Source organism: Cervus canadensis, chromosome 6 (assembly GCF_019320065.1).
Source record: "Cervus canadensis isolate Bull #8, Minnesota chromosome 6, ASM1932006v1, whole genome shotgun sequence".
In the NCBI taxonomy this organism is placed as follows: Eukaryota; Metazoa; Chordata; class Mammalia; order Artiodactyla; family Cervidae; genus Cervus; species Cervus canadensis.
In genome coordinates, this window is record NC_057391.1 from 61,156,560 (window position 1) to 61,183,217 (window position 26,658).

Below are 26,658 nucleotides of genomic sequence, written 5' to 3' on the forward strand. Positions count from 1 at the left end.
CAGACAGGGACTTAATTTTATAAATTATTAAACATGCTATAGGAAAAGGCAACTTGTTAGAACAACATGGAATAAAGCTGGCTTAATGATCATAATTTTAACCTCTTTAGGAAATATGATTTGATTATTAAAGAACTGCTTTCTCAGGTTATGTGATCATTCCTTAGGTCTAAGGAATATACACCTTCATGAAAGTCCTCAGTACCTTTGACATAGAAACTTAGGTTCCATTTCTTCTGTTGACTTTACTTTTTGTTCTGTGGAAACTACTCAGCATAAGATAAAACAAGACTCAGGTTAAAAAAAAAAAATCTTTAAACTGGGAAGAGAATAACCTAATTTATTAGAATATAAGGTATTTTGGGAATGGATATTAAAGCCAATTATCACTGGATACTGCTCACCATAACAGAACTCCAAAGCTGAAAGAGCTTTTAAAAAGAAATCAGTTTTTTCCTACTATTATGTTCAAATTAGTATGGTTATTTCATTTCTGTAATAAGGTATGCTTGGTGAAAATGAGCTCTAAAGAAAAAAAAAAAAAGCCAAACCTATATTCTCTGGGAATAACAAACTCTGAGGCAGGGACTATACCTTAATCACTTTGTATCACTAACACCAAACACAGTCCTAGCATCCCCTTTGGCATGTATCACAAATTTAGTAATGTTTATGGAAGCAACAGATTAAGGTAGTTCTCAAAACATGTCCACTAATTCATCTTTTGATAATTCTTATAGTCTGAAGGACTTAAACTTTTCTCTTTATCTCTTATATAGAGGTAAGAAAAATTCACATACCTTTATAAAACCAGTCACCTTCAAATCATTGTGCCTAATTTATTTCCTTAAAATACTCTTTAAGCAAAATATTATCTCCCATTATATATAAACACATAGAGGTATAAAGAAAGGGATTAAGTGACTTGCCACTTAATGCCACTTAATGCCACTCTGCCAGCTAGTGACAAAGTCTGACTCTTCTGTTCAAGGATAGAGTCCTGGTCAAGATCTAAGACCATAAGACACTTTTTGTGAAAAGGTATTTCCTACTAGAATACAATGAAAAGCAAATCCTTGCCAAGAAAATGTACTTTGGAGTTATGGTTAAAAATGCCATTTCAAAAATTTATGAAAACCAATTTATATCTTCCTGACCTACCAGGACACATTACTGCTAACATTGAACACAAGACCAAGGTGCAATTAACATAACAAACCTGAATAATACCTTCTATTGCAAACAAAACAAAACACAAATCCAGTGTAAAAACTTTTAACTAAAAGAACTTTCCATAAACTAAAAAATCTTTTGCAAAGAGTTTAAGTTACTTTCCTAAATCTATGTCTGATCCTTAAGTCAGTACTTTAAGCCTTTTAATCCAATGTTTCAAAACTGCATTTTTGTTAAAACAGTTCTGAGCAACATATTCTTAAAACATTAAAACTATAAGACCAAGATATTAACAGTGTTAAGCCAACAAAATTTTGTTTCTCTCTAAACCATTCACATTGTCTTAAAGCATGTTAATATTGGCAAATATCCCATTGCTAAACTATACACATGGCTCACAAATGTTTATACCACTTTTAATTAATACTAACCAAAATAACACACTGGATACATTTCTATAAAACTAGTAATTTCTATGCTCTAAGTACAACTGAATGCTATAGACACAACTGAAAGCTACAAGCCAGGAATATATCTACAAGGAGAAATAAAACTACAATTACTGTACCTTGGGAACGCTTTCGTTTAAGACCTGCTGCATCTGTACTCTCCTTATATCCTCTCCATTTGAACAGAGAAGGGAGGGAGAAGGGAGGGAGGTGGTAGACAACTAAGAAAGCAAAAACACTGAGCTTCAAAGTAAATTTTAAATGAGGTTTACCATTTTGCCTTTTTGTTGTATTAACTTTAAAAAATTAGTTGTATTTGACAAACATTATTCTAAATGCTTTATATAAATTCCAATTAAAAATCAGTGCAGCAAAATATTAGTTTAATAATGTTTATCAAATATATGCTTCTACTTTTACTGAAAGTAAAAAGGCAAATGATATCTAAATACATCAGTTAAAGACACCTACATGATCACCATTTTTAACATCTTTGTATAGATAGAATAAAAAACAAAACACGGCATTTTTGTATGCATAAGAGATTAATAACACCCCATCTTTACAATACTAAAGTTATTTACTCTAATCAAATTTGTGATTATGACATAGCCAACATCTGATGTGCAAATTGAAAATGCAATAAACAATATTAAACATCTAATGCAGCTTTCCTGAGAAGATACCATAGTACACATTCTACTAGATGCTTTCCCTCACTGAAGCATAATAGAGCCCTCCTGTAGAAATATTCTTTTCACAACTCTATTCAACAAAGTTGTTAAAATATTGTCAAAAACGAAAAATGAAAACATGAAACTTTTCAAAAAAATTAAATTGAAAGCTCTATTCTGAACTAATTTTTAGTGATAAAATAATGAAAGATTTATTAGACAGAATGACAAGAAAAAGTTATTAAAAATGTATGCTGTGACATCTTGTAAGTATAAAACAGACAACAGAGTAAAGCCAGACACAGACTTGATATTTGGCAAATCAGCAGATAACCTTAAAGTCAACATTTTCTCTGTCAAATATTGCTAGTTATATATCAACAAATTTCCTCACATTTTTAAATAAGCAATTATTTAAAAAAATCCACTAAGAATTAAATCTTATAATCAGTTTCTCTACAGTCCAGTTAATGAATCACAGAATCGTTATGATTTAGTTCAAATTTACATTCTAATACATTTGATTTCCTGGTAGCTCAGCTGGTAAAGAATCCACCTGCAACGCAGGGGTCAGGAAGATATGCTGGAGAAGGGACAGGCTACCCACTCCAATATTCTTGGGTTTCCCTGGTGGTTCAGCTGGTTAAGAATCTGCCTGCAATGAGGGAGACCTGGGTTCGATCCCTGGGTTGGGAAGATCCCCTGGAGAAGGGAACGGCTACTCACTCCAATATTCTGGCCTGGAGAATTCCATGGACTGTATAGTCCATGGAGTTGCAAAGAGTCAGACACAACTGAGAGACTTACATACTTCACACATTTGATTTTCATCCTCATTCTCTTCTATATTAATGTGATATTCAAAGATTAAATACTGCTCAAATACAAAAATACTTAACTCCAACTGTATAGTACTAGAAATTTTAAAAAATCTTATATATAAAGTAAATTTAAAGATATATATGATAAAGGTTATTGAGAAATGCTTACAAGGCATTTCATAACTTTATATGTAATTAGGTGATTATAAAAAAAGTATAGACAAGAATTATATGCTGAGTTGTAACATCAGGATTATAAAAATATCTTGCTGTCACAGAGGGTTGGAAAATGACAACCAAAACAATTTTCTTCACTGAACATATTTCTTCTTTCATGTGCTTTCTGGTCAGTTACTAAGGGGTAGATATATCACTTGCAGGAAAAGAAATCATTAGGAAAAAGCTAACATATCCAAGTAGATCAAATCTGACATACACTTGAGACTTCACTGCTCAAACAAAACCTAGACTTATCAATCTACTAGCAAAACTAACGATGCCCCATTTACTAAGAAATAACTAGAGGGGAACATATGGACCACCTGATCACACTCTAAAATTATGTAAACACTTTCTAAAAGCTAGTCAATATATAAAAATGAAAGCTTTTACCTAAAGGAACACTAATGTAAGGATTAACAAGAGAAATATCCCCATATACTAAAATCAGAGAAACATACACAAAACATTTTCACAAAATTAAGGACATGCTTATTAACCTTCTTCTCAAACTTAATTCTTATTTTCACTTGAAAAGCATTCGCTTTGTTACAACATCCTGAAGCATGGAGAGTTTAATTTTTTCAACCCAAAGCAAAGAATTAAGTACCACAAGCAAGTAGAGACAAAAAGGGTTTACTTTCATTCCAACAAGGATCACTAAAATAAAGTTTTAGTTAAGAATTCTTACATTGTGTTAGCAAAAGTATGCACAAACTCAAAATACAACTGAAAATTCTAATTAAATGCTAACATTTAATAAAACTTTTCATTTATGTATTAAAGTCTTACACAGCAACGAAAAAGATATTAATTACTAAGATAGTGTTTTCAATAAATTTCCTTACTATAATTCATGTATTACAGAAATGTCCTTCATTATATAATTCTGAAAGCAGGGTATCAAAAAGGTTGCTGAAGATATACTACTCCCTAGAATAGAATAACTTTATAACTTTTCCCTTTGCAAAAGCTGGCAACCTGGATAATCTCAACTTGAGGGAAAGGAGGTTTGCACATCTCAAATCTGCCAACTAGAATGAGAAAACTCCTGTCAGTCTTCTTGGATCTCACAAAAACTAAATACATACATTTATAAAAATTGATTGATAATTAAAAGCTAGAAGATAGGAATCCTGTTAGCCACCAAAGAGGAAAAGAAAAGCTGGTGAGAAAGGGTTATTACTTCTTCCTTCCCTTTCCCCATTCTCCCCTCCTCCCTCCCCTGATCCTGGCCTTAGACTTTTGAAATGATATACTCAGTTTGGGATATCCTTATCTCGCAATAGGATAGGTATATAGACTACATGCCAAATTGTTAAATGCTATAAATCCTTGGGGATCCACCAACACTTGTGCTTTCATAGCATCCCAACTTAGCTTGAACAGTAAAAAGTCCATTTTTTTTTTTTTAAACTTTTAGCCTATCTGTGATTTTATATTGAGTCCCTGATAGCTCAGTTGGTAAAGAATCTGCCTGCAATGCAGAAGACCCTGGTTCTATTTTCCATTCCTCAGTTGGGAAGATCTGCTGGAAAAAGAATAGGCTACCCACTCCAGTACTCTTGGGCTTCCCTTGTGGCTCAGCTGGTGAAGAATCTGCTTGCAACGAGGACACCTGGGTTCAATCCCTGGGTTGGGAAGATCCCCTGGAGGAGGGAATGGCTACCCACGCCAGTATTCTGGCCTGGAGAATTCCATGGACTCTATAGTCCATGGGGTCCCAAAGAGTAGGACACGACTGAGCAACTTTCACTTTCTTTCACTTCATGACTCTTGTAGACACATATAGTTGGATTGTGCATTCCTAACAAATCTGTCAATCCCTGCCTTTTTTTTTTTTTAGTTTTCTGCCTGAGATTTATTTATTTATTCCATTTATTTTTATTAGTTGGAGGCTAATTACTTTACAATATTGTAGTGGTTTTTACTATAGTTTTTGATATGGGTAAATTTAGGTCTACCATTTCCCATTCATTTTCTTTGTTTTATCTGTATTTCTTGTTTCTCCTTTTGTTGTTTCTTTTGGTTTTTTTTATATACCCATTTTACTATTTTAATTTCTCTACTGGCCTTAAGGAAAAAAAATAACATCTTTTTACTGTGGGATAATTTTCAACCTACAGAAAAGCTGCAAAAATAGTACAGAGAGTATCACTATCATATATATCCTTCATCCAGCTTCTCCTAATGTTAGCATAACTATATAGTACAATTATCACAACTAAGAAATTAAGGTGGGTATAATACTATCAGCTAAAATACTAACTTTATTCATAATTTTCCAGCTTTTTTACTTAAGTCCTTTTCTGTCTTTGGATTCAATCCAAGGTACCATGTTGCATTCTGATGCTATGTTTCCTTAGTTTCCTCTAATTTGTGATAAAGTCTTTAATCTTTCCTTGTCTTCCATGGCTTTGACACTTAAAATTTTTTTTTTCAGCTTTACTGAGGTACAACTGACAAAATTATAAGAAATTTAAAGTTTACATTATGGTGATTTGATAAACACTAATAAAAGGATCCCGACTTCATCTGGTTAATTATGACCTTGACATTTCCAAAGAATACTGGTGAGTTATTTTGTAAAATGTCCCTCAAATTGAGTCTGTCTGATGTTTTCTTGTAATTGGATTGAGATTATACAGTTTTTGACCAGAGCAGTTGTAGGACTAATTCATTTAGTTCAACCATTTTTTACTGATTACTGCTTGGATAGATAAATTATAAAACAAGTGAGATACTACTCTAGGACTTTTAAGTATTTACAAAGTAACTTATTTGAAGCCCTGCTTTTATTTTATGACTCAGGCGCTTCCCCGGTGGCTCAGATGGTAAAAAATCTGCCTGCAAAGTAGGAGACCAGGGTTGAATCCCTGGGTTGGGAAGATCCCCAGGAGAAGGAAATGGTAATCCACTCCAGTATTCTTGTCTGGAAAATTCCACAGACAGAGGAGCCTGGTGGGCTACAGTCCACAGGGTTGCAAAGAGTTGGATGTAACTGAGCGACTATCACTAACTCTACACTAACTTTAATCCCCAGTGAACTTCTAGCCTTCATTTGTTAGGCTGCCAGATAACTGTATCCTAGCCTAGGAGGTGGGTTTGGAAGACAGTCATTTTTTAACTCAGAAAAAGTGAAATTTAAATCACAAAATACGATTATACTTTGGGGGGGGTTTATCTTTCTTAGAAAGATAAGTTATGCTAAACTCCAATCAATTTAATTCAATGTTTACTCTGAGATTAGTAGGATAATTAATAAGAAAATAATAAATATATTCAGTGTATTTGTGTCAATAACTGCACTAACCAAGATACAGATAAGGTCAGAAGGAAAACAAATTAGGATTTTATTTGAATGTCCTTCAAAGCAAGAGGGACTTCCCTTGTGGCTCAGCTGGTAAAGAATCTGCTTTATGCGGAGAGACCTGGGTTTGATCCCTGGGTTGGAAAGATCCCCTGGAGAAGGGAAAGGCTACCCACTCCAGTATTCTGGCCTGGAGAATTCCGTCGACTGTATAGTCCATGGGTTTGCAAAGAGCTGGACAAGACTGAGCAACTTTCACTTTCACTTCAAGGCAAGAACTCTGTTAAATTTCTTAGGAATTCCCCAAAGAACTTAAAAAGGGTTCCTGAATAAGTTTTTTTTTTTTTAAATTTTAAATTATTAAATATGACACTTTCTCAGAAAGCCTCATTTGAGTAACTCCATTGCACTGTGATTGCCAATTCTATTTTATATCTCTTTTTCAAGAATGTATAATATGCACTGTCTACTTTGTTATCTTGTATTTATTCTCTGTAACTTCTCATCTGCAGGCTTTGTCATCCCCAATGGTTTAAAACTCCTTGAAGGACAAAACCCTGTGTTTCTTTCACAAAGTAACGAGCATAGTACTATTTGCACAAAGAATATTCAAAATCTTCTAGCAGTATGAAGAGTCAAGGCTTTACTTAGGTACAATGAGAAACTTTAAGCGGAAAAACTATTTTCCCCCTAAAATTAATAAAATAGGAAATTTCAGAAGCTTGAAGGTAAGAAGCAAAATAATCAAAAGATAATACTTTTTTATCTTTGTATTGCAAATTTGAGTTATTTTTCCAACAACCTAGCTTTTTGGACAGCAAATGTTCTTTCCTCAAGACCAGTGATAATTTTCAAATGTACTACAGAATTTCCCATAATCTTCAGAGTCAAAAGTCACATTTTAATACATAAAAGTATGTTCTGCATAATACTGAATAACAAAATGGCTGGAAATTCATGACAGTAGTACATACAATGAATTGAACTTTGTTGATAATAAAACATCCTGATGTTTTATGTCACAGTATATTTAAAAAATCAATTTTTCTAAAGAACCTCAAAAGATCATTAATTTGAAAGATTACAATACAAAAGCATTCTATACTTTCACAATTTTCTATTATTACCAATTAGAATTTTACCACCCAATCTGTATCTTTAAAGCTATCAAAAAATACAGTAATATCCTAGATGGACAAGCTCAAAGACATGCTAAAAAATTTTCTCATACAAATAAACCATGTTCTTTTATCAGACTTATTTAAATGACTGGCTCATAAAATTAGAGCACTTTGAAGAAAATTTGAGTACGCTGCTCCATTTAACATTTCAGATTCCAAGTAGATGGGATCTAGAGACGAAACAGAGCTAGTAACTAACTTCCACAGGGCAAATTAGCAAGTGGAAAAGAAATGCTTTGAATGTAGTATGAGAAAGGGGGACAATATACTCATTTTTATTTTTCACACTCATCCTTTTCCCCCTTGAAGCTCTTGGGTTTTTTCCATGCATTAATAGTAAAGAATCTGGGAGGATAAACTGGGTTTGTTAAGGTGAATTGCCATTTTTGAGAGAAGACTTAAGGAGAATTAATAGAAAGGAAAAAATCTAGAATTCAGTCTTTTCCAATAGATATGAAGTTATGAAAAAAGTTCAGCCTTTCAAATACTATGAAGTAGGCTTTTGTGATTATTTAGAGTGTGATGAGAAGTTCCAAAACATGTCAGTCACCAATAAAAGATCAAACATATACAAAATTTGTTATTTGTGCTTTAATCAAAGTATTGTCTTTTTGGCAGTCTTCATGAATGTAGACACAGCTCTGCCTTACAGACACTGAGCTTTTCTTATATATTGATATTTAAGAACCTTGAGTTTGAATTTTACAGTGGAATAAGAACATATTTGACTCTAGGGATTAGGAAAATGAAATGCTTAAAATTCCTAGAGTATGGTATCTGGCATATAATAGACATTTCTTAGATTTAATTACCGATTTACTTAGAAGCCACCATTTTCCTCAGTTACGTAGAGTTTTAAAGATATAAAAACACCCAATTTTAAGTTTATTGTTAATGGACATGAGTTTGAGCAAGCTCTGGGAGATGGTGAAAGACAGGGAAGCCTGGTGTGCTGCAGTCCATGGGATTACAAAGAGTTGGACATGACTGAGTGACTGAACTGAACTGATGTTATATAAACAATTACTTCCAACTGCATAATTCATTTCTTCCAAGCTGCATTCTGTGAATTACTTGATTAATAATTGAAATTTTCTGCTTTATAGATGTTTTACAAGGGGAGGGAGAAAAACGACTAGTTCATAGTCTAATTCACTTGCTTACGTAGGGCTTGCCAAGAAACTTCCCAAACAAAGGCAAACATGGATGAAGAAACAGTTTTAGGGAAAAAAAAAGAGAAATCTATAAATTCTAATCTACCTATACTGTTATACTCACCAGAATAGTTGATCCCACTGCCTGCAGTAAATGAACAATAGAAGTATTTTTAACTTGACCACACATTTTGAATTTTACTCAAGATCAGGCACATAGGGAAACATGATAATCTTGGCTAGTATGTAAGTATTTTAAACTATTGCCAAAAAAAAAAAAATCGAAATGCTGAATAAGGAAATATAAGGAGCAGATTGTTTCAAATTAAAAATTGATATGGTTATCAATATCAAGACAGTTAGACAGGACTTACACAAAGGAAATTAAAGCCTTTTTAAACTTCAGGAGAACCAACACTAAAATATTAGCAAAACTACTCTTTCAGTAGAATAACAAGGGATTTTTTTTTTTATAAGTTCAATTTTCTTTGATAACTAAAAAGCTACTCAAAAGGACTAATTCATAAAGCATATTACAACATATTGTACATTTATGGTAAATCATGTTAGTGTCATATCAGTGAAAGTATATGTTAAGTAAAATAAAAATGGAAATAGTTCAGAAATTTATAGCAATTTTCAAGTTCTAAAATAACAATCAAATGTTTGAAATAATCAGAAATCGTGTAAATTTTAACACTTCTGAATTACTATTTCAAACTTAGCAGCCACTCTAAGCTTTATCAATAACTTACTTGTTTATAAAACATATTAAATGTATTAATTGGTCTTACCATCTTTTCCATCTATGGGTTTCGACACTTCAATATCAAAACTTTCCTGCATCTGCTGACCTCTAAAACGGCTAAGATGTTCTTGCTCAATTAAATTACTTTCTTCTTCTTCCAGTGGCTGCCAGGTACCATCAATAAACCACTGTCCACGCATTACTGGTATTTTATCAGACTCTGAAAAGAGAAACCACAGAATTATATGTTTTATGATTCAACCTCCCAAGAAGTGACATAGTAACTACAAGTTTATATTCTGCTACTGCTATGGCAAAAACAGACTTTTGTGACCCAACAGAATAAAGTTTTACATTTCAGATTTCAAGCCATAGTATATAATTTTTTTACAACATATAATTTTACTTGTATTAAATATTACACATAAAAGTTACCTGACATTAGAAAGGGAGAGGAGCAGTTATCTATATAACTGAGGCCCCAAGTAACCAAATCAGTAGGCTAAGCGGTTGACAAACTTCATGCAAGGACTCGAGTGATAATTTGAATGTCTTAGAAAACACTGAGATAAATTCCCACAAATAGTTTAGAAAGAGTGTATTGTAGTAGTGTGGTACATTCTTTAGGGCTGCGTTGGAGATCAAGGGCTCCCAGTGAGTATACAGAAACAAGTAAAACTTTTAATTACAGTAAATTCCTCACCCATTTCAGGAAAAAATTGAGAAAAATTTTTTTGAAAAACTGAACGCTTTTTGATTAAACACTATCTCCAAAATTTAACACTTTTAGTTGCTATTCATAAACCACGACTGTCATCTAAGTTATCCTGAATTCTTTAAAATAAAAAAAAAAACCATAAAGCAAAGCAAAACAACAAAAGCCTAAAAATAAAAAGAGTTGGTGGTTTAACTACACATAGAGAAATTACTTCAAGTGGATTCAAAACACAGTAATTTGTATATATATATACTAGGATATACCCTATGGACAAAAGGAACTGCAAATACATCTTAAACCTTTTGTAGTAGTTATACTAATTGCTAATGATTGTAATAATATTGGTATTGTTAATTTCTAAGTGCAGGTATTAAGATGAATAATTAATTTCATTAATATCATTAGAAACTAAGATTTCTTAGCACGAGTAAAAAGAGATACAAATATAAAAGTGAAAGAAATAAACCTGTATTTTAAATTTCATCTAAAAATGTCAGCATGAAATAACGATGTATATTTTCTCTTAAAAAAAAAAAAAAGATAGCCTAAGCTTTGTGTACTGAAAAGACCTAGAAAGACAGACCAACCCCGTGTAAGTGAGCAATCCTGATATAAAGATCGTGATCTCTAAATATCATTTCCCATTCCCATTAAAAGAAACCAATGGCCAATTCCTACTTTGAAACAGAAAATTTACTAGATCCTGAATCACTTATACCAGACTTGTACTGATGTATTTAAAATCTATTATGTGTTTCTATTTTTTCTTGCATTATCCTTTATTCTGCTGTAGCAATTCTTCGATAGTCAGGTGTTTGCTATATTTGGTGGATATTCAAAAATATAAGTTCATTGAGAATTATGGGGTTTTGGTTGGTTTTTTTTTGAGAATTATGGGGTTTTAACATAAAGCACACTGCTGTGTTTGATGTTTTTTTTCCCCCCTAGATTCTACTTTGTCTATCAAGATTACAACAACTGCTTTCTTATTGTTTCCATATTCCTGTGATGTTTTTGCACATCTCTTTATTTTTAACCCTTTTCACTCTTTTAGATGTGTTTTTCTTTTGACGTGAGTTAAGCTCACTTATGCTTATTGAAATAACTGGTATGTTTGAAATACTCTTCTATAATCACCGTTTTTATTATTCCCACTTTCTCCAGTTGATGATTTTGCTTTTCAAAAAAGTCTTCCTTTGGTATTTAGGAATATTTGCATTTTTGGTTCTAGTGGTGACTTTCACACGTTCTTGTGTGTATTTATGTATTTGAGAGGGTCCTAAATCTCTTTTTTGTTTACTTAAACTTTTACTATGCGGTCTGTCCATTTTAAATGGTATCCAAAATTCCCACTTACTATTTACAATAGGGAATGATTTATTCTATTTTTCCTTTGTCTCCTGACTCACATATAACAATTGTGCCCATATCCCCACCACTGTTTTAGTCTTGAATCTATAATCTATTAAATTTTCATTGTTTTTCTATAGCCTTGATACTTGAAGGACAGGTTGGCAAGCTTGAACTGTGCTTCCTTGAGTTTTAAAAAATGCTGTTTTACTGCAGCCTTCCTTTGTATATCATTTCTAGAGAAGTCAGATGCAAATCTAATTTTTAAATTAGTAATGTGATTTTTTTCCCCCCACCAAGGGTCCAGAAAAAAATTTACCTTCAAAATCTAAAATAGTTCTTCTAGTCTCTAAAATCTAACAGTCTATGTCTCAGAGTTCATTGTTCTAGATCTATCTGCCAAGGCGGGTCCTTTTAATTTATAAATTTCAGTTTTCCTCTTATTTCTTAAAAGCTTCCTTGGACTATGGTTTAATAATTAGTTCTGTTCCACTGATTTCTTCTGCAGTCAATCCAGTTATAAATACGTTGGGGCTTCCTTTGCCTATACTGTATTTCAACCACTTTCTCTCTGAAGCTTTTCACTTCTCTCATCTCATTTTCATTCTTTTGGTTGTTGTCCTTTATCAGTGCCCCTTACATTAACATTACTTTCATCAATGTCCCTATTAGTATGCCCGTAAATTTCAGAATATTTGGTTGGAGTGTTACAATACAGTTTCTCTTATTTTGTGTTTGCTTTTTGGGGAAGAACTATAATCAGTGGAAATGTACTAATTCACATTTTCTGCATTCCTCTTGCAGTAGCTTTGTATGGCATTTATTTCTATTCACGAGTATTTTAGGGACAGACTTCTTAGTTTCAGAGTGTCTGCTGCTGCATATTATTAACAGCAGCTCCTATAGTGGTGGTAGGGGTGGTAGTGGTGAGTGAAGACTGGACTGGTGTTTCTTGCTTTTCTTTCACTTCTCCAGGACCCTTCATTTTCTCCTTACTTCCTTCCTCTTATTGTCACGGCTCCAAAGAGCAGTATCCTTTTCTCCTCTCCCACCAGCAATGTTTCTCTGATGCTGCTATTTCTGTCCCTCTCTTTCACACACCCTCCCTACAGTTAGTGTTATTAATTACCAAGACTCAAGTCTGTGGCCATATTTTGCTTGTTGTATGGGGACATTTTCTTTCTGTGAGTGGTTTTCTGCTTCATTTTAACCTCTGATCTTCTCTCTTCTCTCACTGTCTCTTAAAAAGCAGAGACTTTGCCAACAAAGGTCTGTATAGTCAAAACTATGGTTTTTCCAGTAGTCATGTATGGAAGTAAGAGTTGGACTGTAAAGAAAGCTGAACGCCGAAGAATTGATGCTTTTGAACTGTGGTGTTGGAGAAGACGCTTGAGAGTCCCTTGGACTGCAAGGAGATCCAACCAGTCCATCCTAAAGGAAATTAGTCCTGCATATTCATTGGAAGGACTGATGCTGAAGCTGAAACTCCAATACTTTCGCTACCTGATGAAAAGAACTGACTCACTGGAAAAGACCCTGATGCTGGGAAAGATTGAAGACAGGAGAAGGGGATGACAGAGGATGAGATGGTTGGATGGCATCACTGACTCGATGGACACGAGTTTGAGCAAGCTCCGGGAGTTGGTGATGGACAGGGAAACCTGGCGTGCTGCAGTCCATGGGGCCACAAAGAGTCAGACACGACTGAGCAACTGAACTGAACTGATAATGTTTGGTATGTCTATATATACATGGCTTTAATTTTATATTGGGGCTTCCCAGATGGCGCTAGTGGTAAAGAATCTACTTGCCAAAGCAGCAAATGCAAAAGATGGACATGACAGAGAGACTGAACTCAACTAAGCCGCTCCTTGCCCCACTCTCCAGATTCAGAGGTTTATAGAAGTAACAAGAGCTGTTGTAACTTGCTGTTTCTTTACTTACAGCTAACTTAAAATTTACGGTATCGTCCATCCTGTAGTAATGTTGGATGTGTCACCTATGAATGGTTTAAATGTATGTGGCTTTTGGGGAAAATGTGTAGAGATTAACATTTGGATACCTTCTATTATTCTCCAGATCCAAAAGCTCATCTCATTTAATCTTAAAGATAGCAATGACTTCCCCAGTTTTACAAATGAGTAAAATCATTGAAAGGACTGATGCTGAAGCTGAAACTCCAGTACTTTGGCCACCTCATGCGAAGAGCTGACTCGCTGGAAAAGACCCTGATGCTGGGAGGGATTGGGGGCAGGAGGAGAAGGGGATGACAGAGGATGAGATGGCTGGATGGCATCACCGACTCGATGGGCATGAGTATGAGTAAACTCTGGGAGTCTGTGATGGACAGGGAGGCCTGGCGTGCTGCAATTCATGGGTTCGCAAAGAGTTGGACACGACTGAGCGGCTGAACTGAACTGAAAATGAATCTTAGTGAACCTAAATAATTTGCTTAGAGGTACACTGTTAAGTATTATGAGAACCAAGATTCCAACCAAAGGTTGACTCCAAAGTTCATTCAAACTCTCTACCACACAATGCAACCTATATTCTTAAACAGGAAAAGTCCCTTTTTAGCTCTCTCCCTAAGAAATACAGGCTATTCAGCTGTAATTTTAAAAGAAATAATTTGGGAAATTTTACACTGCCAGGCTATAATGAGACTTACAAACCAAAGCCAAGCATGCTTCTCCATAAAAACCATGGAAATTAAAAAGTAAAATCAAAGAGTAAAACAAATTTTAGCACACATCTACACTCCCAAATCTTTTCTCCTCTTAAGCCTAATAAATCTAAGCATTTATTCTTTTGGATGGATATTTTGGGAGCTTTACACCTAAGTTTTGGTTCAGGCCTCTGTCTCAAACTCTAAACCCAAACATGCAACTGCCAATTAAACGACTCCGAGTAGAACAATTAATAGCTACCAGAATCACAAAAAGCCGTGGGACACACAACGTTCCTGGAAGAAACAAAACAGGACACAAACCTGTGTATTCCGCATCATGACAAGTCTGTACTGACAGTATTTAGCAGGTCACCCAGGACAGAAATCTGGGGTCATCCAAGATGTATCCTCTTTATATGTGTCTTACAACTGTGACTGGACACACAGTGAGTACTATTTATTGTCACCCCTCACTCATCAGGTTTTGGGGTGGTGGTACTACTGGTATCGAGGCCAAGGGATGTTGCTAAAGAGAACAGCTACCCCCACCCCAAGCTGCAACAATTAATTATCTGGCCCAAAATGTCAATAATGCTGAGACTGAGAAACTCTGGCCTAGCAGTACTTTTTAAAACCTAAAAACACATGTATCTTTTATAGATGAACTCTAGAAATACACTTTATAGAAACTCTTACAAAAATGCCTAAAGCTATACTACAAAAGTATTTATCTCATTTTATGATAAAAAACAAACAAAATCAAACAAAATGACCTATAATTTCTACTACCAGATGACTGAATATATCAATGATGCTTGGCACAATAGGTATTAAAAATATTCATTAAATACATCAAAATAATCCATTGTGAAATAATATTCAGAAGACATGGAATAACATCTAAAATTAAAATGAAAAATTAAATCATAATACTACATGTATATATATTTGTGCATGTGCATATATAGTTATAAATAGTATAATCCTGTTTTATAAAAGTATACATTGGTATATGTACTGAAAATAAGTGGAGAGAAATACCCTAAGTTATTATTAACAGGTATCTTGGGGAGGTGGGACTATAAGGAACTTTCTCCTTCTACATGATAAATGTCTATAATGTTTGGCATCAGATATACAGATGACACCATCCTTATGGCAGAACACGAAGAAGAACTAAAGAGCTTCTTGACGAAAGTGAAAGAGGAGAGTGAAAAAGTTGGCTTAGAACTCAACATTCAAAAAACGAAGATCATGGCATCCGGTCTCATCACTTCATGGCAAACAGATGAAAAAACAATGGAAACAGTGACAGACTTTATTTTTTTGGGCTCCAAAATCACTGCAGATGGTGACTGCAGCCATGAAATTAAAAGATGCTTGCTCCTTGGAAGAAAAGCTATGACCAATCTACACAGCACTTATAAAGCAGAGGCAATACTTGGCCAACAAAGGTCTGTATAGTCAAAGCTATGGTTTTTCCAGTAGTCATATATGGGTGTGACAGTTGGACTATAAAAAGAGCTGAGCGCTGAAGAATTGATGCTTTTGAACTGTATTGTTGGAGAAGACTCTTGAGAGTCCCTTGGACTGCAAGGAGATCAAACCAGTCAATCTTGAAGGAAACCAGTCCCGAATATTCATTGGAGGGACTGATGCTGAAGCTGAAACTCCAGCACTTTGGCTACCTGATGAGAAGAACTGACTCATTGGAAAAGACCCTGATGCTGGGAAAGATTGAAGACAGGAGGAGAAGGGGACGATAGAGGATGAGATGGTTGGATGGCATCATCGACTCGATAGACATGAGTTTGAGCAAGCTCCGGGAGTTGGTGATGGACAAGGAAGCCTGGCGTACTGCAGTCCATGGGGTTGCAAAGAGTCAGACACAACTGAGCGACTGAAATGTATTGATAATGTTTGGCATGTCTATCTATACATGGTTTTAGTTTTATATCGGAGCTTCCCAGATGGTGCTAGTGATAAAGAATACACTTGCCAATGTAGCAGATGAAAAGATGTGGGTTCAATCCCTGGGTTGGGAAGATCCCCTGAAGTAGGAATCCCATTTCAGTATTCTTGCTTGGGAATTCCATGGTCAGAGGAGCCTGGCAGGCTACAGTCCATGGGGCTGCAGAGTTGGACACGATTGAGCATACAGTTTTATATTCAATGTGATTAATCTTTTTAAAGTTTTTTTTAAAAATTTACTTATTTATATTTATTTTTGGCTGTGCTGGGTCTTTGTTGCTGTGTGTGGGCTTTCTCTAGTTACAGCAAGCAGGGGCTACTCTAGTTGTGGTGTTCAGGCTTCTCATTGCAGTGGCTTTTCTTATTGCAGAGCATGGACTCTAGGGCACTTGGGCTCAGTAGTTGCAACACACAAGCTCCACAAGTAGTTGTGGCATATGGGCATAGTTGCCCCATGGCATGTCAAATCCTCCCGGACCAGGGACTGAACCTATGTCCCCCACATTGACAAGAGGATTCTTAACCACTGGACCACTAGGGAAGTCCTGGTGTGGTTAATCTTATTATCAACTTGACTGGGCCAAAAGGTACCGAGATATTTGGTCAAACATTCTGGGTGTTTCTGTGAAGGTGTTTTAGTTTTTATTTATTTATATTTCATATCTGAGTACAGTTTGTTAGCAATGTTGTGATAGTTTCAGGTGTACAACAAAGTGATTCAGTTACACATACACATCTATCTATTCTTCTATGAATTCCTTTCCCATTTAGGTTATTATAGAATATTGAGCAGATTTCCCTGTGCTATACAGTAGGTCTTTGCTGGTTATCTATCTTAAATACAGCAGTGTGTACATGTCAATGTGAGGATGTTTTTGGGTGAGATTAACATTTAAATCCATAGACTTGAGGAAAGGAGACTGATCTTCATAATGTGGGTAGGCAGCCTCATCCAGTCAATTGAAGGCCTGACTAGAACAAAAGGCTGACCCTCCCTCAAATAAGAAGGAATTCTATTTGATAGCCACCAAGCTGGAATATTAAGTTCTTCTTTTTGGTGATCTTTGAACAGGAATACTGGCTCTTCCTGGTTTTAACAGTGGCTGGCTGGCCTATGGATTTGAATTGGGACATCTCTGCAGATTCTAGACTTGCCAACTTCCCTAATTACATGAGCTGATTCCTTATAACCTTTGATTCTCAGGAGAATCCTTACATATTCAGCAAAAAAAAAAAAAAAAAAAAAGATCACATATTTTGGAAGAAACTGCTAGATGCCTACCCTATATCTGTTCTCTCTCTTTCTTATAGCAGAACACCAATTTATCTAGGACAGTAGTATGCTCAATAAAAAGACCATTTCTAGTCTTCTTGGGCAACTGGGTTTGGTCATGTGATTGAATCTGGGTGATAGGATATAGCAGAGTTTACTGGTGGTACAGCTCTTTGACCTTCCCCTCTTACCTTTTCTGCTTCCTATGTCTTGAGCTCCTGAAGCTCTCTTAGACCAAGTCACAAAGAATGAAAAGCTGAATAGCTGAAGGGACCTCCATTCCCAATTACAGTGGAGCTGCCACATAGCTCTGAACTCTAGGTATCTATACTTCTTTTAGGTATAGCCTCTGTTTTAGAAAAACGGACCTTTTTGTGTTTAAAGCCACTGGTATTCTGGCTTTTAAAAATCGTAAGCAGTAGAATCTCATGTTGATAGGGACTTGCATAGATAGATACTTAAAATATCACTTCACTTTGTAGTTAATGGAATAGAAAGACCTAGATACATAGCCAGGGACCAGAGACAAATTTTTCAAAGGGTTAATGGATTAATATGCTATAGCTAGATTAACAAAGTTATTATGTTTCATTTAAAACACCACTCATCAAGAGTCAATTTAAACTTAATATAAAGACTAGTGCTTATCATGACCACTTGCCTGGAAGAAAACAACCAGGTAATTATAAGTCTTAGGCAAATCATGATAAAAGGTGGGCCTTTACTGGAATCAAAAGAAAAAATGTGGGTCTTCCTTGACAAGAAAATAATTGCAAGGTGCATTTTCCAATGAACACTTCCTTCATTAAGCAAGCCTGAGTGGCTCTCTTATGTGTGGGTAGAGGAATTCTGGTAATAAACATTTTATGTATTAAAAAGCTACACTTATACCAGAAGGCAGAGGGAACAATTATAAGATTCCTAAAGGACTATTTTCAAGAACTATTTCAACTCATATTGTACTCTGCAATGTATGACATGCACAGAGAGAAAGTCTTGGCATTTTTCCTCCAGCTTAGCTATGTCCTTACAGCTTTACCCACTTAGGGTCCAAAGCATGCCTGTAATTCACGACTCTAGAAACTTCCAGGGAAAATCTGACCACACAGAACTTAAAGAGGAAGGAGGTCACAGAGTAAGGGAAAACAAGAATGGCAGAGTGCTGCTATTCAGTCGAAGAAGAGATAAGCAAGGATGAGAGATATAAGAAAAGTAGAAGACACACAAGGCAAAGTGAAGGAGATATGAGAGTCGAGGCTAGAAAATGAAGAGGTGGAAGGTTAAGAAAAATATGTTGTCATTTAGTACGGCTTGTTGTAAACCTACTATCCAGTACTATACACTCTGAATATACTTTTCATAGAATTAATGCTGTAAATGATGGCTAGGGTCCCAGATCAACCCCACAGAAGCCCACTTAAACCATTATGTGGCTAACATATTGATGAACTACTTCTACCAAACTGTCCTTTATAACAGAAGAGGAAGGGGTTTCTCTCTGCTTCCAGTGTGCTCACCTTTTGAATTCTTGCAGTGTGTGAATTTTATTTTTTAGCAGTGCCCAGGTGCTAACAGCAGTGGCATCTTCCCATGGTCAGCTTCAGCCAGGACCACAACTCTCCAGACAGTTTCACAGTGGAATATCACCTGCCAGGCACCTCCCCTTGAACTACTTCTCCTACACCCCCCCTTCAGGCAGCCTGTGGTGAGTTCCAAAGGAAGCCTTCCCCCAGCACTGGTGATTTCCAGCAGTCCCAGAGGGGCAGCACCTGAGACCGCTGCCACACTCTCTGGGTCAGAATCTCAGCACCGAGAGGTAATAACCTCTTCCTTGGGAGCTTTATCTCAGTCCTAGGGATGGTGGCTGCTACCTGCATCTGCTATTTCTGATGTTTCATAGAGAATAAATGACAAATTTGGGAGAGGGATTATTCTTGGACTGAAGAAAAGGGAATGGGAGACGTCACGGCAGAGATTTTGATTATATCTGTAATGTTTAATAAGCTAAGCAAGGGGGAATACTGATGGTTGGTTATGTAATCTAGACTTTTGTACCTATGAGGTAATTCACATTAAACTCAATGTTAAAGTTAACAAACTTTCTCAAAACATCGGTGACAGAGTAAAAACATTATGTGTGAAACTAATAATGTTTAATTGGTAAATAGAACGAAAGGTAGTAAATTAAGAACTAGATAACAAAACGCTGCCTTCCTTCCATTCTAATACCTGAACACTTGCTCATTCACAAGACAGGAACTATGTTCTAGAGGAATACTGTAGGACAAAGGTAACTAAACAGTCACTGTCTTAGTCATCATTTAGCTTGGCTACAAATGTTACAACTCCAAAATTTCATTAGTTGCTAGCAATTATAAAAAATTCTACATTACGAAAGAAATACCTATACCTCAAAACACACTGGGGATCCCATCTGAAAGTAACAATTACATTAAAAATACTAACTTAATTTAGGCAAAAGCTACTGTTAATATTTATGACTCACTGAGTTTAAATCCATTTCATAGGGGTAAGAAACTCTGGACAATATAATTATACCTTAAATACTATTTGTTTCTTTTAAGAAACAGGCCACAGGGGTTTTAAAGGATATATTTCTTATGTCTTAATTAGTATAACTGTAAAGTTGAATAGTTCAGTTCAGTCACTCAGTCGTGTCTGACTCTGTGGCCCCATGGACTGCAGCATGCCAGGCCTCCCTGTCCATCACCAACTCCTGGAGTTCAGTTGAATCAATGGTTTGTGTGTGTTAGTTGCTCAGTCGTGACCGACTCTTTTCGACCCTATGGACTGTAGCCCACCAGGCTCCTCTGTCCATGGGATTCTCCAGGCAAGAATACTGGAGTGGGTTGCCATTCCCTTCTCCATGGGGATCTTCCCAACATAGGGATCAAACGAGGGATCTCCCACATTGTATGCAGATTCTTTGCCATCTGAGCCACCAGGGAGTACTTAACATTAAAAGGTGTTGGTTGTTAAAATGATGATCTATCCTAGGTGAATCAGGAAGAAATGAGATACATCCGGGGCCTGCCTATTAGCGATTCTACAGAATAAGAGGAAAATAATGTACTCGTGCCTAAAATATTAACTGAAAATTGATCATCTATAGTAAGTAGTACAATACAAGGTGAGACTGCATTTATCTACATATATCAAGGCTCAGAAGTAATTTCAACTCTGTTCCTTGTACTTCACCTAAAGTTACTTCTGCAGCTCCTTCTATGACATGCGATTTAGAATCTTATGTTTTAGCACAGTTCATCCAGTTATTTGTCCTCTATCATGTTTCCCAAGGACTATCTGCACTGATGTTCAGAATGACGGTTCTCTAAGAAGTAGCCAAAGAGGGAAGAGTAATATTAGAGTTTTCCATTCATACAGTTAAAATTATACTTCCGCAAATAAAAGCTTAACTCTCAATAGATGGCTATTTGGAAAAGCCATCTATTCAGATGGAATTTATATTTCTTAAAGAGTCCACATATCTGAGGTCCTGGAGTACAGAAATACTAATAACATTATAATTTCCAAAGGCTGGCCTTGCCTCCAATAGTCAAGTGTAATGAATATAAAGATTACCTAGATATAGCTAAATGTAACAAAAGCTTAGAACAAATATTAATGATTGTATAGTTTATTCGTATATATAGTAATCTGGCAAAATTAGAAAGCAATACATAATATTGAATTTTATACGCCTATGTCAATATTTCTATCATTTTACCTTACTTCTCTGGTACAGGCAATTTCTACTTTTCACCACTTTGAATTTCACCTGTCCCCTATTTCAGGGATATCAAAAAGTATCTGCATTATGCTTTTCATCCCAGTAATCCACTCTTCTGTCAGTGATTCAACATCTTTTTTTACGCACAATCTCCCTTTACCAAAGCAAACTCAAAAAAGTAGAACTGCAGGTTCTATACAGTGGCTATAAAAATGTTTTTCCTTGTTTTACTTCTTAACTGAGCTTTCGGGAATATACAGTGGCCAAAAAAAAAAAAAAAAAAAGAGAGGAGACTGTATCTCCACCCTTTATCAGTGTTGAAGTTCTTCTTGATAACGTGCACAGTTTAAATTTCATCAGACTCATGAAAAGATAAAGGTCTTGGATCAGATTCCCCAACAATCAGGGATTCTAGAACTGCCTACCCTCCACATCTCTTCTGCCAGTAATCTTCATCTTAGGCTTCCTGTGAACATATGTTACATTTCCCTCTCTCCTTTTAATCCCCCTACTCTTCTCACCCAGTGACCATAATTCTCAGAGGATTTCATGATCACCACAGCATATCCAGCTTTTCCTTGTTCCCTACAGAAAAGAATCAGTCCTAGGGTTTCAGACATCAAAGATCTTACCAAAGCAGAAATTAGAGGATGTAATGTAGGATAAAAGACCCAGAAAATACAATTTGGAAGAGATTTGTGACCCCCACGGATTGTAGCCTGCCAGGCTCTTCTGTCCATGGGATTCTCCAGGCAAGAATACTGGAGAGGGCCACCATGTCCTTCTCTAGGGGATCTTCCCGACCCAGGGGTTGAACCTGCATCTCCTGCATCGCAGGCAGAGTCTTTGCTGCTTGAGCCACTAGGGAAGACATAATTTGGGAGAACGAAGAGTACAAAAAGTCTTTTTAAAGGCAAAATAGTAAAAGAAGAAAGAAGAGAAGAGGGTGATGACAGATGGAAGAAAGAAAAACATACTAATCACTCTGAACATTTATATAAAGAAACTTGCACAACATGCAATATCACATTTGAGCTGTACACAAACAGGGTGGGTCAATAACTGATATCAGTTTTTAAACTAATGGCACAATGCAAAGGGAAAGAAAAATCCTGAATGCCTCCATCGGGTAATGCCAAGTCCTGCCCTCCGTACAAGTCACCCACTATTCATTCATTATCTTTGTGCTGTTTCAGTAGGTCACTGGAAAATAGTCTAAAGCAGGCTTAATCTGGAATGGAGCTCTCAGAAGACTTCTGCCAGGGTTCTAAAAACCTGAACAAATAGAATTCCAATGATACCCAAGGCTGCTTTCCAGGCTGAGAGAGTGGGAGATAATGCAATTCTCCGACAGTGTTTCAGAGTCAGGCATCTCTAGTCCCTACAGTTCTGCTTTACTGGAGGCTGAAACTGATCAAGAAAGATTACCTTCTAACAGCTTGGACTCTATTACTTTCCCATGATGCCCTGTGCTTCATAAAGGATTATTACTTATCAAGGTTCAGTTCAGTTCAGTCACTCAGTCGTATCAAGGTTATTAACTCTTAAATAAAAAAGACCTAAGAGATGGTTATAGCTGTGCCAAATTAATAAACACCATATAATGTGGGTACTTGAAGAAAAAGCCCTAATTTTTCTACCTTTTTATTGGGATAATAATATTTTCTCTTCAATGTATCATAAAGACCGATTAATTTCTTAAGTGTTTGAAATTGCAAATGGTTTAGGATTATAATAATGCATGTAGGTCTTTAAGTACACAAAAAGAGGGGAGGGTGGGGTAAGGGAAGCTGTGGCTTATAATTAATAACTGCTTCTGGAAACTACACGTTCATACAGACATTTGGTCAATTAAAATAACTTTGTTTAGTCAGTGAATGGAAATTATTAATATATATTCCCTAGTGCATGCTGCACACATCACTGCTACCAGAATTGCTTTAAAACTATTCTTAACTCATCAAAAATCTCTATGATGTTCTAAATGCCTTCCCATAACAACTACTAAATGCTTTGGCCACTTTCTTACTATTATTCCTGACAAACATTTATAGAATATACATATACGTATATGTATAGCTGACTCACTTTGCTGTGCAGTAGAAACTAACACAACACTCTAAAGCAATTATACTCCAATAAAAATTAAAAAATAATCAGAATTTAATTGGGATGCCAGGTTCATAGCAATTTACATCTTTCTTTTTCCAGATAATCTGAAGATTAGCATTCAATAAATGACTTTTTTCCTGCTTTTTCTTTAAACTTTTTATTTTGTATTGCGGTAGCTGATTAACAATAAATGATTTTTAAACTAAAAAAAATTTTCACCTGTGATGAGGTAAAGACCAGTGAAAACAAACTTAACAATCTGAATACCCAGGCTTACTAACCTTCATGTGAGTTTCTACAAGTAACATATATTGCTTTCTGAGATCCACACAGATATAGTTAACATCTAGTGCTTGCGCCACCATTGTTCTAAGCATGTTATAATGCTAATAATTCTCAAAAGAAGCCTATAAAGAGGCTACAGAGAGCTTGGTTAAAACATGGGGAGTGAGGGAGTTTACTAAGCCATTACTCAGCAATGATCAATTTTTATCTAAAAGGTCCACATGCAGTCAGAAAAACATCTAAACAGTCAATAAAACTAAAATAAGCTTCCTATAATTAATACTTCTTTTCATACATAATAATATTGGCTTATAAGCTATGGTAGACAAAAATTCTGTTCCCCTTCCAATTCATGTACTCCAAACTGGTTCAGATTTTATCTATTAGAAAGGAAGAGTAAAAATAAATTAACAGCTTTCTTTTCGACTAGGCATAGCTAACTTATTCGCTTCAATACCCAGATAAAGTGGACTCAATTAGGTCACTGGAATCCTACCACCATGGTATGTAGGAACTTACTGGACTTTTAAAAAACTTTTCATTATCAGTAGTCAGAAAATTTCCAGAAAGGTTTAAAAAGTGAAATAAGAGAAAGGTTAAAAGCTGCAAAGTTTATAAATTTTTCCATTTGAAAAGGCTGAAGAAACCATACTGGGATTGAACTCTTCTGAGACAGTGTGAAAACTTATATAATAATACACGGAGACCTGAAAAACCAATTAGAAGGAAGTTACGTGGGATTTTGTGAGAAGTAGTAAATCATGGACAAAAAGCACTATTGCATTTTCATCATAACTAATGTGAAGCCTTGGGACACATACTGGATTGTATCTTGCAGAAAGCTATCTAGAAAATGCAAAAATGGAGTAAAAATAGGTCTGCTGTTATGCCAGCAAACAAAAATTAATTTATAACCTATAACTAGTCTACTGGTGATCTGATTTAGGAAAGATGATTTGAGAGGACTAAGACCACTTTTCCTTTCAGGTTAATTTTTGTAGGCCCTTACTGTTGCTCGATTTATGACACCAGCATTCTAATGATATTCTCTACCTGTCCAATTCAGCCTTTGTGTTGTCACTAGCCACTTAAGTAATAGACAGCCTTCAAGTGTTTGGTTCCCTGATACTCAACAGGGTAAAGTCCAAATTCTGTAGCACTGCATACCCACCCCTCCTCCTTTTCTAGCTACTCTCCTAAATGTAGCACTCACCAGGCAAGGGCTTCCTTCACAATCTCTTGTCTCTGATTAAACACCTCTGTCTCTGTGGTGGTCAAACTCCAAAGCTAGGCTCTATGTTTTGACCCTTGCAGGTACAGCCTAGTTTCCTCAAAATGCCATGCAGTTTCATGCTTCTGCATCATTGCATATGTTATCCCATCTGGCTGGAATGCCTTTCTGCTTTACCACTTTCCAGCTGGGTGACCTTGGACAGGTTCATATACTTTGCTGAACCCTGCTTCTTCATATAAAGAACATTAGCACTCATTTGCTATCACTATGAAATAATGAATGTGAAAAGTCGCTTTGTAGACAGTCAAGCACTACGCAAGCATTAACAATCTTATCATAAATCAAAAGAGCACACAGTATTCTTGGTAAATATACTTCAGTTGACCTAAAAGGGTAAGATTCATCTCTTGGTTTCCAGCCCCCTCTTCAAGAATGCCCTGCATTTTATCCCACTTTCTGACTCCAATAAGTCCTTGCTCTTCTGTCTTCAAACAATAAAAATCAATCATGATGCCTAGGTCATTTGAAGAAAAAGACTTAGTGGGAAGCTCCTCAAAGGTGAGGACTGTCCTTTCTTCCACCTTTCCTATTGCCTTCACAAGAGTACTGTGTGATGCACAAATACTGGTAAAAAGGAAAAAGATGAATGAATGAGTGAATGCAAGCATATCTTGTCCTTAGTGAGCTTATAATCAAAAGGAGTGAGTGATATGGTGGGTCCTAGATGAATCTGGCTTTATGAAAGTGGTAACAAATGTCTTCAAAGTCATCTTAAAGAGAAGTAAAGAAACTGAATTGCCTGCTAAGCTTGCTTTATTTGGTGATTTGATACGTGTTGTAATTGCTGTCTTAGTGACTCATGCTTAACATGTAAATGTTTTAACATTATTAGAATCACATATGCAATTCAATACTTGTTTTTAAAAAATGTTCTGCACTAGGCCCAATGAGAATATGAAGATAAAGATGATGGATTTTTCCCATTAGATGCTAAACATACAGAAAGGAAGCTAAGTCATCAATACATATAATTAATACAAGGCAGAGTGTTATAAGGTGTATGCAAGGCCTAAGGCTAGTGACACTAAAGGAAGACATCTGAGCTAGGGTACTGGGCCCATAACAATTACAGCTATATATTACAAATTACTGGGCGCCAAAAGCTTACCTTACCATCAGATATTATTTTACATATAAAACATCTGTTACCTGCAATGGCGGATATTTCTGACCGCCTTCCTCCTTAATCTAATTACAAACCTAACTGCATTGTTATCTTTACTATTCACATGTGTGCCAAACACAGTTCCCAGGCCCTTAAGCATATTACCTCATTTAATTTCCGTAACAACCCTACGACATGGATACAATTATCCCTATTTTACAGATGAGAAAACTAAGGCCCAAGCCTTGGAACTTTTCAAAGTTAAGAGGCAAAAATGAAAATATGTAAACAAGGACCTGAGAGAGAAATATGAGTATTCCACATAGCGTGAGCGGACCCACTTGTCACAACTGCCGCGAGCAGTGCTTTTCCACCTCTCCTGAACGCACCGGTGAGAACAAC

At 35.8% G+C, this 26,658-nt stretch overlaps 1 protein-coding gene across 4 annotated transcripts in view; it reads right to left on the bottom strand.

The window, feature by feature from the left end:
• DDHD1 (DDHD domain containing 1) overlaps nt 1–26,658 on the bottom strand; it is a 70,017-nt gene that overhangs the window by 41,792 nt on the left and 1,567 nt on the right. For 2 of the 4 annotated variants that reach the window (XM_043472117.1, XM_043472118.1), the window contains exons 2-3: nt 9,776–9,949; nt 1,742–1,843 (exon numbers count right to left, since the gene is read on the bottom strand). In XM_043472117.1, coding sequence (XP_043328052.1) covers nt 1,742–1,843; nt 9,776–9,949 — 276 coding nt within the window. The remainder of the gene's footprint in view (nt 1–1,741; nt 1,844–9,775; nt 9,950–26,658) is intronic. The other 2 variants (XM_043472119.1, XM_043472121.1) reach the window with 1 other exon arrangement.